Source organism: Tachyglossus aculeatus, chromosome 4 (assembly GCF_015852505.1).
Source record: "Tachyglossus aculeatus isolate mTacAcu1 chromosome 4, mTacAcu1.pri, whole genome shotgun sequence".
Lineage (NCBI taxonomy): Eukaryota > Metazoa > Chordata > Mammalia > Monotremata > Tachyglossidae > Tachyglossus > Tachyglossus aculeatus.
The window spans coordinates 36389581-36405409 of record NC_052069.1 but is presented as its reverse complement, the minus strand read 5'-3'; the positions used below and the strand labels follow the sequence as shown (position 1 = coordinate 36405409).

The window sequence follows — 15829 nt, the reverse complement described above, 5'->3', positions numbered from 1 at the left end:
CCTTTCTTCTTCTTCCTTCTTCTTTCTTCTTCTTCTTCTTTCTTCTTCTTTTTCTTTACGGCAGGCGGATTTTGTGGGAGCTGCTGTGGTCTTTATTTCCCACATTAGCCAGCTGTTTTTCTGACTTCCTTCTGGGCCTGTCCCAGAATGCTGTAGACTGTTCTTTGGTCAGAAACCTTCATCACTGATGGCCCCTACATGTATTTCCCTATTGGAGGAGCAGCGACAAGAATCTAGGTCTCCTGATTTAAAGAGCTGTGCTCATTCCACAGCAGAACATTCTGCACACAGTACCTGTTTAATAAGGCTTTATATCCCTTCAACTCAATGTTGAGCATGATGCCCTATTATCCCCACACTCTGTCAATCTGCCAAAAACCTTACTTGTCTTCATAATTCTGATTTCAACCTCCTTTTTTATTCGTGCATCATTGGTTAGTGAACCGCCTAGGTAGCAGAATTCAGTGACATATTTAAGTTCTACGTAGCCAGTGAAGCTATTTGATTGTCTGTAGAGTTTCCCAGATGTGGTCTAGCATATGTTATTGTCAGTCTACAGTGCTTAAGTCCACAAAACAATTCCTAATCACTTGTAGATCTTATTGTATTTGTGCCTCAGTAGCAGTGATCAGCATACAGCAATTCCTGAATTACTGCCTTTAATGACAGTTGATTATTCCTAGTTAAGCTGGAAACTTTTCCCACTAGGCTCTTACCAGATTCTTACTCTGGCTTCCAATCCCTTGAAGCCTCCTGAGTATTAGTGACACAGACTGGACTGACCAGACACGACCGCTATTCTCCGACGGCCTGGGAAGACTCACACAAGGCAACTCTGTCTCACATAGCATGGCATAGTAGATACAGCATGGGCTTGGGAGTCAGAAGGTCTTGAGTTCTAATCCTGACTGCCACGTGCCTGCTGTGTGACCTTGGAAAAGTCACTTAACTTCTCTGGGCCTCAGTTACCTCATCTGTAAAATGGAGATTGAGACTGCAAGTCCCACCTGGGACAAGGGATTGTGTCTAACCTGATTTGCTTGTATCCTCCCCAGCATCATCATCATCATCAATCGTATTTATTGAGCGCTTACTATGTGCAGAGTACTGTACTAAACGCTTGGGAAGTACAAATTGGCAACATATAGAGACAGTCCCTACCCAACAGTGGGCTCACAGTCTAAAAGGGGGAGACAGAGAACAAAACCAAGCATACTAACAAAATAAAATAAATAGGATAGATATGTACAAGTAAAATAAATAAATAAATAAATAGAGTAATAAATATGTACAAACATATATACATATATACAGGTGCTGTGGGGAAGGGAAGGAGGTAAGATGGGGGGATGGAGAGGGGGACGAGGGGGAGAGGAAGGAAGGGGCTCAGTCTGGGAAGGCCTCCTGGAGGAGGTGAGCTCTCAGCAGGGCCTTGAAGGGAGGAAGAGAGCTAGCTTGGCGGATGGGCAGAGAGAGGGCATTCCAGGCCCGGGGGATGACGTGGGCCGGGGGTCGATGGCGGGACAGGTGAGAACGAGGTACGGTGAGGAGATTAGCGGTGGAGGAGCAGAGGGTGCGGGCTGGGCAGTAGAAGGAGAGAAGGGAGGTGAGGTAGGAGGGGGCGAAGTGATGGACAGCCTTGAAGCCCAGGGTGAGGAGTTTCTGCCTGATGCGCAGATTGATCGGTAGCCATTGGAGGTTTTTGAGGAGGGGAGTAATATGCCCAGAGCGTTTCTGGACAAAGATAATCCGGGCAGCAGCCTGAAGTATGGATTGAAGTGGAGAGAGACACGAGGATGGGAGATCAGAGAGAAGGCTGGTGCAGTAGTCCAGACGGGATAGGATGAGAGCTTGAATGAGCAGGGTAGCAGTTTGGATGGAGAGGAAAGGGCGGATCTTGGCAATGTTGCGGAGCTGAGACCGGCAGGTTTTGGTGACGGTTTGGATGTGAGGGGTGAATGAGAGAGCAGAGTCGAGGATGACACCAAGGTTGCGGGCTTGTGAGACGGGAAGGATGGTAGTGCCGTCAACAGAGATGGGAAAGTCAGGGAGAGGACAAGGTTTGGGAGGGAAGACAAGGAGTTCAGTCTTCGACATGAGCTTTAGGTGGCGGGCAGACATCCAGATGGAGATGTCCTTAGTACAGTGCTTGGCAACCTAGTAAGTGCTTAGCAAATATCATAGTTATTATTAATTACTATTACATAGGGCACCTCCATCTCACACAGGGCACCTCCAGCTCTGTAATGGCCAACTATATTAACATGGACTAATCCAAAATCTTTGGTCAATTCCTCAGTTCTGTCCAGTTTATTATTACTGATAATAGTGCTATTTGTTAAGTGTTTATTCCAAGCACAGTAGTAATAATAAAAGCAGTAGTAATCTTTATGGTATTTGTTAAGTGATTATTTTGTGCCAGGCACTTTACTAAGCGCTGGGGTGGATATAAGCAAATCATGTTGGACACAGTCCCTGTTCCGCATAGGGCTCACAGTCCTATTCCTCATTTTACAGATGAGGCAACTGAGGCACAGAGAAGTGAAGTGACTTGCCTAAGGTCACATAACAGACAAGTGGTGGAGCTGGGATTCAAACCCATGACCTTCTGATTGCCAGGCCCATTTTCTATCCACTGTGCCATGCCACTTCCCAAGGGCTGAGGTAGATTACAAAATAATCATGTCGGATGGAGTCTCTGCCCCCACATGTTTAAATTTACAGTTTAAATAAGAGTAATAGTGATAATAATAATAACAGTGGTATTTAAGTGCTATGTGCGAAGCACTGTTCTAAGCGGTGGAGGATACAAGGTGATCAGGTTGTCCCACGTGGGGCTCACAGTCTTAATCCCCATTTTACAGATGAGGTAACTGAGGCACAGAGAAGTGAAGTGGCTTGCCCAAGGTCACACAGCTGACAAATGGCAGAGCGAGGATTAGAACCCATGACCTCTGACCCCGAAGCCTGTGCTCTTTCCGCTGAGCTACGTTGCTTCTCTGCAAGCTCATCAGATCCTGCATGGGGCTCACAGTCTAAGTTGGAGGGAGAACAGGAATTGAGTCCTCATTTTGCAATGAAGGAACTGAGACACTGAGAAGTTAACTGACTTGCCCAAGGTCACACAGCAAGTAAAGGGCAGAGCTGGGATTAGAAGCTAGGTCCTCTGACCCCCAGGCCTTTGCCCTTTCCACTAGGTTGTGCTGGGAGAACAGGTATTGAATCCCCATTTTTCAGATGAGGAAACGGGCACAGAGAAGTTCAGTGACTTGCCCAAGGTCACACCACGGGCAAGTGGAAGAGCTGGGATTAGAACCCAAGCCCCCTTACTCCCAAGCCCAGGCTCTTTCCATGAGGCCATGCTGCTTCTCAGTTTACTTCTCAGTTGTTAGAGCTTTGGGTTGGTGAGCTTTTTTAAGCTATATAGAAATAGTTGAAAATTTTTGATGTTCATCTCTGCTCCTTTTCTTCATCCTACTGCATAGATCATATGAGCCACGTACTGGATGCCTGCTGGGTGCAGATCGATCCATCAATCATACTTACTGAGCACTTACTGTGTGCAGAGCACTGTACTAAGCACTTGGGAGAGTACAATACAACAATAAACGGACAATTCCCACCCCACATTGATTGTACATATTGTACATATTTATTACTCTATTTATTTATTTTACTTGTACATATCTATTCTATTTATTTTATTTGGTTAATATGTTTGGTTTTGTTCTCTGTCTCCCCCTTCTAGACTGTGAGCCCACTGTTGGGTAGGGACCGTCTCTATATGTTGCCAACTTGTACTTCCCAAGCGCTTAATACAGTGCTGTGCACACAGTATGTGCTCAATAAATACGATTGATTGATTGATTGATTTGCTGCCCTATGTTTTGGTCTGAAACCACTATGGAAATTTGGATAGTGCAGCCTGACTGTTTTTCAGTGTTATGTTTAGCAGGATTCTCCCTAGACTGTGCCATCAATAGAAAGCAGTGAGAAGCATGGAAAGTTCTGCACTGAGGTTTTTCCCCTTTATCCTTTAAGGAGGTGATTTCGCTAAGCAGCGTGGCTCAGTGGAAAGAGCCCGGACTTTGGAGTCAAAGGTCATGGGTTCAAATCCCGGGTCTGCCAATTGTCAGCTGTGTGACTTTGGGCAAGTCACTTAACTTCTCTGTGCCTCAGTTACCTCATCTGTAAAATGAGGATGAAGACTGTGAGCCCCCTGTGGGACAACCTGATCACCTTGTAACCTCCCCAGCACTTAGAACAGTGCTTTGCACATAGTAAGCGCTTAATAAATACCATTATTATTATTATTATTATTATCTTTGAAGCCTTCTATATGCATTCTTTTATATTTTAAATATATCCAATCTCTGGGTGTCATTTTAAGAAGTCCCATCTTTGAAGTTTCCATAGTAGCATATTACTGGATTTTTTCCAGCGAATATTTTACCATAATCTTTAGGATGGAGAGTAATTGTTGATAAATTTGTAATTGATGTTTCCACTTTAATATCTATTTAGAGTTGCCCTTTGTATTTGAAAATGGTGCCTTTGATGGCGAAGCTCATGTATGAGTGCATGTTTGGCTCTAAAGGCCGAAGTAGAACTGGCAGTCTTGCCCATCTTGGACATAAGCCAAGATAGCCCCTGTTGAGTTGTTGTTCTGTGGTTTGCAGTGCCCGGCACTGTCTACTTTAGCTTCATTATCTCCAGATCTTTTTTAGACCCCTGCTCATAAACAGCCATTCCTTTTCTTTATCAGTTTGTCATGCTGATCTGTGCCCAGGTTGTCTCACAGCTGGTTGTTATGTCGGATTGTCTGAGACCGCCCTTCAGCCCATCCTTAAAACCTTTTCTTTATTCCCGTCCTTTGTTGCCATACAGCTGCTGTTTGGATAGCCTTTTGACATTTCTTCCCTATACACATTCCTCACAGTAAAGTTATGTTGAGGTGAGCGTGGTTTCAATGTTAGTGTACTGTCAACCTTCTCAGTTATTGGCGTTTGTCGTCTTGTTTCTACTGGAGAGAAGAGAGTGGAATGGCTCAAAGAGTTGGATGTGGTGAATTTGATATTCACAGTTATAATCAAACAATCAATGTATACCATGTGCAGAGCACTGTACTAAGTGCGTGGGAGAGTACAGTACAACAGTTGGCAGACTACAATGATGCAGACCTTCAGTATGGGATTAAGCCTGACTGTCACCCTATCTGACAGTCTCCCAAAGGATATTCTGGACTTCTGGTTTGACATTTCTACTTCCTAGTCTATATTGTTTTTGTCGACCAGTGCTACCTAGGTAACTGGACTTCTATGATGACATTAAGTTTTTTGTTACTAATGAAGATCTTCAGTTGTGTGAAGGATTAATCTGGTGCAGGTTGATATATTACCTCAGTTTCCTTTAGGCTTATCATCAATCCACAGCAACAGGCTGATTCTGTAAAGCAGTTTGCACTCATTTCTAAATCTTTTAGATCTGCTTATAGCACCTTTTCAATAGCTGCCTTTAGCTGTCATCATCATCAATCGTATTTATTGAGGGCTTACTATGTGCAGAGCACTGTACTAAGCGCTTGGGAAGTACAAATTGGCAACATACAGAGACAGTCCCTACCCAACAGTGGGCTCCCAGTCTAAAAGGGGGAGACAGAGAACAAAAACAAACAAAATAAAATAAATAGAATAGATAAATAGACAGAGAACAAAAACAAACAAAATAAAATAAATAGAATAGATAAATAAATGAATAGAGTAATATGTACAAACATATATCCATATATACAGGTGCTGTGGGGAAGGGAAGGAGGTAAGAAGGGGGGGATGGAGAGGGGGACGAGGGGGAGAGGAAGTAAGGGGCTCAGTCTGGGAATCAATCAATCAATCGTACTTAGTGAGCGAAAACTGTGTGCAGAGCACTGTACTAAGCTCTTGGGAACTACAAGTTGGCAACATATAGAGACAGTCCCTACCCAACAGTGGGCTCCCAGTCTAAAAGGACTGTGATGATAATAATTATTATTATTATCATTATTATTTCCCTTCTCGCAGCAACCATTCCCCACCAACTCGGGGCCTGGCCAGACTTACTCTCAAGCACCAACCATTCTAAACTTTGGGGTAGATACACGTTTATCGGGTCGGACACAGTCCATGTCCCACATGGGGCTCACAGTATTAATCGTGATTTTAGAGAGGAGGTAACTGAGGCACAGAGAAGTGAAGTGACTTGCCGAATATCACACAGCAGACAAATAGCAGAACTGGGATCAGAACCCGAGTTCTTCTACTCTCTGGCCCATGCTCTATTCATTAGGCCATGCTGCTTCTCTAAAATCTAGTTCAGATGTAATGATGGTGTCAAATACTTTTGTAAGGTCTGTCAAAAACGTTTAGAGGTCTGATGTCTGTGGAAAATAACCCCATTGGACTATGTGGTGGTCTGAAGCTACATAGCAATGGCAGGGAAATGGTGTTCTTCAGCATTTAATCTAGAAGAATGTTGGCTAGGACCTTACTCCAAATGACTTTTTGGTACCACAATAACTTCTGAAGTGGCCTTTCTGATTTCTCCTTGAATATAGGCATGATGGGAGCATCTTTGTGTTCCTGGGACATCTCCTAAGTTTTTCATATGTTGTGGAAATGTCTGTACAAGTGTTTTCAGAGTGGGCCGCCTCCTCTGTTGTAAAACTATGGAGTTATCCCTTCAAGTCCAGCTCTAACTACTGTGGTGATGTCCTCAATTGTTGAGACAAATGCCAAGTCCTCACACGTTGTTGGGATCTCATCTTTATAGTGGAAGATGCATTCAGGAGAATATTGCAGTGTTATTGCTATCTAATTGGGTCTCCAATTTTGATACCACAGCCACCATTATCCTTCAGTGGGTCAATCAATCAATCGTATTTATTGAGTGCTCACTGTGTGCAGAGCACTGTACTAAGCGCTTGGGAAGTACAAGTTGGCAACATATAGAGACAGTCCCTACCCAACAGTGGGCTCACAGTCTAAAAGGGGGAGACGGAGAACAAAACCAAACATACTAACAAAATAAAATAAATAGAATAGATATGTGCAAGTAAAATAAATAAATAGAGTAATAAATATGTACAAATAATAATAATAATAATAATGCTGATGGTATTTGTTAAGTGCTTACTATGAGCAAAGCACTGTTCTAAGTGCCGGGGGGGGAAACAAGGTGATCAGGTTGTCCCACATGGGGCTCACAGTCTTCATCCCCATTTTACAGATGAGGTAACTGAGGCTCAGAGAAGTGAAGTGACTTGCCCAAGGTCACACAGCAGATATGTGGTGGAGCCTGGATTAGAACCCATGACCTCTGACTCCCAGGCCTGTGCTCTTTCCACTGAACCACACTGCTTCTCTATAATAATGGCATTTATTAAGCGCTTACTATGTGCAAAGCACTGTTCTAAGCGCTGGGGAGGTTACAAGGTGATCAGGTTGTCCTACAGGGGGCTCACAGTCTTAATCCCCATTTTACAGATGAGGTAACTGAGGCACAGAGAAATTAAGTGACTTGCCCAAAGTCACACAGCTGACAATTGGCGGAGCTGGGATTCGAACCCATAACCTCTGACTCCAAAGCCCGGGCTCTTTCCACTGAGCCACGCTGCTTCTCAAATAGCTTCTTTACTTATGTGGCTGTCTTAGGTAGTGGTCCATTCAGACTTGGATCGTTTCAACTTTGGCCTCCCATCACATGTCACACCTATCCGTCATCTTGACTTAAGTGTCAGATGACTAGAGAAGCAGTGTGGTTTAATGGATAGAGTACGGGCCTGGAAATCAGAAGGATCTGGGTTCTAATCTCGGTTCCAGCGCTTGTCGGCTGTGTGACCTTAGGCAAGTCACTTAACTGCTCTGTGCCTCAGTTACCCCATCTGTAAAATGGGGATTAAGAGTGTGAGCCCCACGTGGGGCTGCTTAGCTTGTATCTACCTCAGCACTTAGTACAGTGCCTGGAACATAGTAAGTGCTTTACACATACCATAAAAAAATCATATACTTTCATATCGCTTTTTTTGGTCAGTGCCTCAAATTGCTGAAAGGAGCAAAGTAGAGTTAGAATGTAGTTTTAATGAATTTCCATGGAACTGGTCTTGTTGGCTTCACTTAGCTATGCCCATTGTGTTGATAGTGGCTTGGAAGTTCTCATGGAAAAATACCCATGTGTTATTTCTATTAAAGATTGTGGTTGGTTTTCCTTGTTTCAGCAGCGCCTTTGCAATTGTACTGCATGTTCATTCATTTAATCGTATTTATTACCTAGGTTTGCAAAGGCTATTCTGGGTATTTCTAGGTGTTTTCCTTTCTTTTACTCTAAAAATACAGAGAAGTGTCTGAAGCCCAACATACGTGAATAGTCCAAAGCAGGGGGGAATAAAGAAGCAGCGTGGCTTAGTGGAAAGAGCCCGGGCTTGGGAGTCAGAGGTCATGGGTTCTAATCCAGCTCCTCCACTTATCAGCTGTGTGACTTTGGGCAAGTCACTTGACTTCTCTGGGCCTCAGTTACCTCATTTGTCAAATGGGGATTAAGACTATGAGCCCCACGTGGGACAACCTGATTACTTTGTATCTACCCCAGCGCTTAGAACAGTGCTTGGCACATAGTAAGCACTTAACAAATGCCATCTTTATTATTATTATTTAAAAAAAGAGTTTATGCAAATCAAGGCCTAGATTCAGGGACCTGTGGGTTACTATTATAAAAATAGCAGGTCTTATGGAAAGAGCACTGGACTGAGAGTCAGGAGATTGAGTTCTAATCCTGGTTCTGTCTTTTGCCCGCTGGGCGACCTTGGATCAGTTATTGAATTTCTCTGTACCCCATCTCTACGATGAGGCTAAAATGATGAATTTCCCTCTCGCTTAGACTGCGATTCTTCTATGGGAGAAGACCTTTGTCAGATCTGATTACCCTGTGTCTACCTCAGTGCTTAGCACAGTAGGAGCACTTTAATAAATACCATCATAATGCTATTTTGAAAAGTATATCCATTACATGGAGCAAAAGCATCCAAAAGTGGATAAATCATCATTATATTCTATTTTACCACACCTTTACCCCCAACCCGCTATATTTGAATTAATAAGCTCTCTGAAGTAGTGGAGGGTTGAGCGTGCTATTTTGAATGAATCCTTTATAGGTACCTGCATTTCAACTTTGCATTTAAGTCTTAAAATTTAAAGCAGCTGTCCTTTGTGGAAGATACTCTTAAAGATTTAAAGGAAAACAATTCTTTGTAGATAACCTAGAGGAAAGGGCGCTATCCTAACAGTCAGAGGATCTGCGTTCTAATGTCACCTCTCCCCAGACTGTGGCACTTTACCCAGTCACTTAGCCTCTCTGTAATCAGTTTCCCATGTGTAAAGTGTCAATGACAATTATTCCTCCTCTTTACTTCACAGGGATGATATGAGAAAATGAGATAATATATGTGTAAACACCAAGATCTTCTGCTTAGTGGAAAGGGCACAGCTCTCGGAGTGAGAGGACTTGGGTTCTAATCCCAGCTCCTCCACTAGCCTGCTTTGTGACCCTGGACAAGTCCTTTTACTTCTCTATGGCTCAGTTTCCTCATCTTTAAAATAGAAATTCAATGCCTATTTTCCTCCTTTCTTAATCTGTGAGCCCCGTGTGGGACAGAGGCTGTGTCTGATCTGATTATCTTCTTTTTACCTCAGTGCTTAGTATAGCACTTGGCACATAATAAAGTGCTTAATAAATATTATTATTGTTATTATGATTGCAAAGGAATTTTTGTTACAGATCTGTTTTGGTTTGGAAATCTTCGTGGGTCAACCCAACTAATCTAAAATTCTGAAAATTTTCCCGTAGGAATTGGTGGTTAAAACCCTGATCGTGGCAGAGCCTCATGTCTTGCATGCGTATCGAATGTGCAGACCCGGACAACCTCCAGGGAGTGATAGCGTCTGCTTTGAAGTGTTAGGGTTTGATATTTTATTGGACCGAAAACTGAAACCATGGCTTCTGGAGGTAAGGCATTCTTTACAAAGGAGAAAAATAATGATCTCCTTGGCCCCAAGGTAAGTTAATCCTACACTGAAATATATATTCACTACTAACACCTGGAGTATTATTTAAAGAACAAACACAGCAGTCTTTGAAAGCAGCTTTGATGTATTGGCCAAATTTAGAAGCTTGATAATTTTGATCCATCAGTGGTATTTGAGTGCATACTGTGTGCAGAGCACTGTACTAAGTGCCTGGGGGGGTACAATATAACAGAGTTGGTAGACACATTCGCTGCCCAATCATCATCACAGTATAATTTGTTGAAGCATTTCCTAAGACCATATGTATCCAGAAGTGGAATTTACCATTAAACAAAATGAAAAATAGTCAAGTTAGCTAAACTTTTATTTCTGAGAAGAAGAAAGGTCAAGTAAATTTGATATTTGTGTATAGAAACACTGCTGTGCTGTGCCACTGCAAACAATGTATTTTCAAGGGTTTTTTTTTTGCATTCGTTGTTTTACTTTATCACAAACAGAGGAGGCAGGTTGACATTTTAGCAAGCATCTTTTTACTTAAGTCTTGTGACCTGAGAGCATATTTTACAGTTGGAATGGTGGGCTGCTTGGTGAAAGCAAGGGACTGTCATGTGGCAAACCCAAAGGGGAGAACAATTACAATTCACATTGGCAGCACAATCTCTAGGAATTCCCTGGTGGAAATGTGACCCAAAGGCAGATTAAAAACAACCACCAAACTCTTTTTTTTATTTCAAATTTCACTAAATTTACTGGAGACACTTGTCCGCTATATGTCCTTGGGCAAGGAGAAGCAGCATGGCTTAGCGGAAAGAGCCCGGGCTTGGGAGTCAGAGGTCATGGGTTCTAATCCTGACTCCGCCACTTGTCTGCTGTGTGACCTTGGGCAAGGCACTTAACTTTTCTGGGCCTAAATTCCCTCATCTGTAAAATGGGGATGAAGACTGTGAGCCCCATGTGGGACAACCTAATAACCCTGTATCTATCCCGGCGCTTAGAACAGTGCTTCGCACGTAGTAAGCACTTAACAAATGCCATCATTATTATTATTATTATTGTTCCTCCGTTTCCTCATCTATAAAATGGAGATTACAATACCTGCTCTCCCTCCCTCTTAGACTGCGAGCCCAGAGTGGTACAGGAATTATGACTCATCTGTTTATCTTGTGTTTTCTCTCTAGCACTTGGCACATGTTAAATGCTTAATAAATGTCATTATTATCACTGTCTACTTGAAAGAGGCTGCTGGTTCAGTGTGGCTTTATGGGAAGTTTTATTAGAGCCTAAGGCTACAGAATGATGTGAGGTATTAACATTTTAGTGTGCTTTTTGACAATGGTCCCTTTACTCCTGATCTCCTACCAATCAGGCACATTTTTATGAGCCGTGAAGAGCTTTGGAATTGATTTTGTGGGAGTGGAGTCTGGACTTCTGTAGTGATATCAAATCAGTATTCAATTTTCCCCAGGATAATGATTTTTTGAATAGCCCATCAGCCAGGAAAATCCCCCACCCAATCCCACCAAAGATGTCTCAACAGCTGGAATTGGGGAAACTTTGGAGTTCAGAAATATTTTCCTGTCCGGCATTTTTTTGCCGGGCAGTGGAGTGGATGAAAACTGGTGAGGGAGGGTTGAGAAGGACACGTGAGGCGGTAGCATGGTTGGGTACATTAAAGAATTTTCCCCTCGGACTCTAGGTTTAGTGAAGCTCTCTGTTAGATGAGTGAAATGCCCAGTTCTTGTTCGTAACCTGCTTCTGGATCGCCCTTGTTTTTGCTTGTGAATTAACTGAGGCCTCCAAGACACAGCTTGCTGGACTGCATACAGATTTATTACTCTATTCACTCTACTTGTACATATTTACTATTCTATTTATTTTGTTAATGATGTGCATTTAGCTTTAATTCTATTTATTCTGACGACTTGACACCTGGCCACATGTTTTGTTTTGTTGTCCGTCTCCCCCTTCTAGACTGTGAGCCCATTGTTGGGTAGGGACCGTCTCTATATGTCGCCAACTTGTACTTCCCAAGCGCTTAGTACAGTGCTCTGCACACAGTAAGCTCTCAATAAATACGATTGAATAAATGAATGAATGAATAGCTCATGAAAGATCTGAGATGAATTTAGAAACAGTCTCTACAGGCAGGACAAGGTGGTGGTGGAAATGATGGTTCTAAGGATTGAGCGCATACTATGAGCATATTAATAATAATAATGATGGTATTTGTTAAGTGCTTACTATGTTCTAAGTGCTGGGATAGATACAAGGTTATCCGGTTGTCCCACACAGGGCTCACAGTCTTAATCCCATTTTACAGATGAGGTAACAGGCACAGAGAAGTTAAGTGACTTGCCCAAAGTCACACAGCTGACTAGTGGCGGAGCCGGGATTAGAACTCACGACCCCTGACTCCCAAACCTGGGCTCTTTCCACTAAGCCACGCTGCTTCTGTGGGCAGAACACTGTACCGAGCACTTGGGAGAGGACAGTAAAGTTGGTAGACATGATCCCTGTCCAACAGAAGCTTGAGAAGTAGGAGAAGCAGTGTGGAGTTGGATGACCTGGGTTCTAATCCCAGCTCTGCTGCTTGTCCGCTGTATGATCTTAGGCAAGAAACAGGAATTTCTGTGCCTCAGTTATCTATAAAATGAGGATGAAGACTGTGAGCCCCATGTAGAACATGGATTGTGTCCAACCTGATTAGCTTGTGTCCACTCCACTGCTTAGTACAGTGCCTGGCACATAGTAAATGCTTAACAAATACCATAAAAAGTAGCTTCAATCTAGTGGGGGAGACAGCCTTTAAGATAAATTACAAGTAGGGGAAATCAGTCTTAACAGTTAGTTGTCTGTCCTGGTAAAAAATCTCGACATTAATAATCTTACCACACGCCAAGTACTAGAGTAAGCACTGGGGTAGAGACAAGATAATCAGGTCAGACACAGTCTCTGTCCCACATTTGCACTGGGTTGTTGCCTGGAAAATTTTTGATGCTAGGTATTCCAAACAAAACCATCTCAAAGTAGACAGTTTGAATTTGGCTGCCACCAGTAGAGTCTTCCTTTTGATGCTGTGGACAAATCATCCTGGACCAAAGATGATTTACTCTGCTCTTGTAAATGTGTCCACATCTAAAATCATTTCGGGAATCGATTTAATGTACTCTATGGATTTGTGACTATTTTCCAAATACCTCATTGTCAGTAATCTGTTTTGCCAACTCCACCTGCCAGATAACTGCTTTTTTCTGGTCATTCACAAATAGAAAAAAAATGCCCCTAAAGTAGCGTAAAAGTGATTTTACTGGTTGTAAGAAAAATCAGATTTCCCACAATCTATTGTTTTAATAGGAAACCTAAAATAGTGACAAGAAGTTAAATTCATTCAATCGTATTTATTAAGCGTTTACTGTGTGCAGAGTACACTGTACTAAGCGCTTGGAAAGGACAAGTTGGCAACATATAGAGACGGTCCCTACCCAGCAACAGGCTCACAGCATGCACAAAATTTTAATGTTTTCTGAGTGACGGAGAGCCAGGTCTCGTTCCCGTTTTATCAGTTGCCTGCAGTGTAACCCTGGACAAGTCACTTAACTACTCTGTGCCTCAATTTCCTCATCTTTAAAATTGGAATAAAAATGTATGTTCTCCGTCCCCCTTCCACTGTGAGTCCTGACCTGGCTGGGGTTGATGTCTAACTCACTGAGAAAGTGGGATCTGGTTGACATCGGAGGGGAGAATAATAATAATAATAGTAATAATAATAATACTTGTTAAGCACTTACTATGTGCCAAGCACTGTTCTAAGCACTGGGGTGGATATAAGTTAATCAGGTTGGACACTCTCCCTGTCACATTCTTAATCCCCATTTTGCAGATGAGGTAATTGAGGCACAGAAAAGTGAAGTGACTTGCTCAAGGTCACACAGGAGACATGTGGAAGGGCTAAGATTAGAACCCAGGTTCTAATGACTACTTGCCTGTGCTGTAACCATTAAACCACAGTGCTTCCATGGGAGAAGAGGAGGGAATGTGATTAGGTGTTGAGCGCTTACCCCCTCTGAACTACTTACAGTATAGCCAACTACTTACATCTCCTGCCTATCCAATGAGACTGGAAACTCTGAGGGCAGCTTCTTGGCTTTTTTTCCAGTTCCTTCCCTCCCCAAGCTCACTGTCCAGGCTCTGCATGTGGGATCAATCACTAGTATTTACTGAGCGCCTGCTGTGTGCAGAGCCTGGATGGAAGGCCCTAGAGATGACAATAAAATTGGAAGATAGGGTCTTCCCCCAAGGAGTTTACAGTCTAGCAGGGGGAACATACTAAAATAACTTACAGGTGGAAAAGGAGAAAAGAAAAATGTGCTGGTAGAAGAGTAAGTGTTTAAATAGAAGGGCATGTAAGTCAGTACGGGCAGAAATACGAAGAAAGGAGTTGAAAGGATATGAACTGTGGAGAAGGCAAATTAATCGGGGAAAGCTTCCTGGAGGAGATGTGATGCTGGGGGAGGTCTTGAGGATGGGGAGAGTGGTGGTCTGTTGGGAGAGCAAGAGGTTGGCGACCGGAGAGTTGTGAATGTGGCTGAGCTTTAGGGGATTGAAAAGTGGGAACTGGAGTGTAGTGGAAGAAGAGAGTGGGTGGATAGGAGGGAGAGAGAGCCGATGGAGTGTCTGAAAACCGACGTGCGGGAGTTTTGCTTGATACAGAGAGGAATAGGTGGCCATTGGATGAATCTGTGGTGTGGGGAGATGTGTGCCAAACATCATTTTAGAAAAACAATCTGGGAAGCAGAGTTATGTGTGGACTAGACAGCCTGGAGACAGGGAGACCAGTGAGAAGGTCACCGAGCAGGCTGATGCAGTAGCCAAGCTGGGATCTGACAAAGGCCTGGAGCAGAATGGAGATGAAGGAGAGGATCTGGGAAAGGTTGTGGAGGAAAAACTGACAGGGTTTAGCAACAGACTGGATGCGAGAGGTGAAAGAGGGAAGAGTCAAGTATCATGCCAACGTTCTGGGCTTAAGGAATGGGCAGAAAGGTGGGGGTGGTGTCAGTCGTGAGGTGGAGGAGAGAGTGAGGGAGGCTCTGCTGTGCTTGGCTCTCAGCCAGTCGATGCCTAGGTTAGTGTCCCGCTCCATGGAAGGAATAACTGGTTCTCCCTGCTGGCTTCCTGACCAGCCTTGGTTCGGGCATGGAGAAGGAGTTACCCTTCTCCCCCACCCTGTGAGCATCTCCTGGCTGTTGGTAGGACTAATGAAGGAAGCTGACTCTTTCATCCTCCCAGTCTCCATCATCTCCTCTGACCTTCTTCTCCTTCTCCTTTGCCATGTGAAGGCTGCGGACAGGGACTGAGCTTTCCCCGCTGGGAGAGGCACCGGTTGAATTGCATTATCTGATTATCAGTTATAAGAATCATAATCGTAGTCCTGGCACACAGCATCAGGCAGAAACTCCTCACCCTGGGCTTCAAGGCTGTCCATCACCTCGCCCCCTCCTACCTCCCCTCCCTTCTCTCCTTCTACAGTCCACCCTGCACCCTCTGCTCCTCTGCCGCAAATCTCCTCACCGTACCTCGTTCTCGCCTGTCCCGCCATCAACCCCCGGCCCACGTCATCCCCCGGGCCTGGAATGCCCTCCCTCTGCCCATCCGCCAAGCTAGCTCTCTTCTTCCCTTCAAGGCCCTACTGAGAGCTCACCTCCTCCAGGAGGCCTTCCCAGACTGAGCCCCTTCCTTCCTCTCCCCCTCGTCCCCGTCTCCATCCCCCTCATCTTACC

General features: G+C 43.9%; 1 protein-coding gene across 13 annotated transcripts in view; it reads left to right on the top strand.

Moving 5' to 3' along the window:
- The window catches only part of TTLL7 (tubulin tyrosine ligase like 7), a 190764-nt gene that overhangs the window by 95327 nt on the left and 79608 nt on the right, over window positions 1-15829 (top strand). For all 13 annotated transcript variants that reach the window (XM_038745502.1, XM_038745501.1, XM_038745499.1 and 10 more), the window contains one exon: window positions 9874-10032. In XM_038745502.1, the coding sequence (XP_038601430.1) occupies window positions 9874-10032 (159 nt within the window). The remainder of the gene's footprint in view (window positions 1-9873; window positions 10033-15829) is intronic.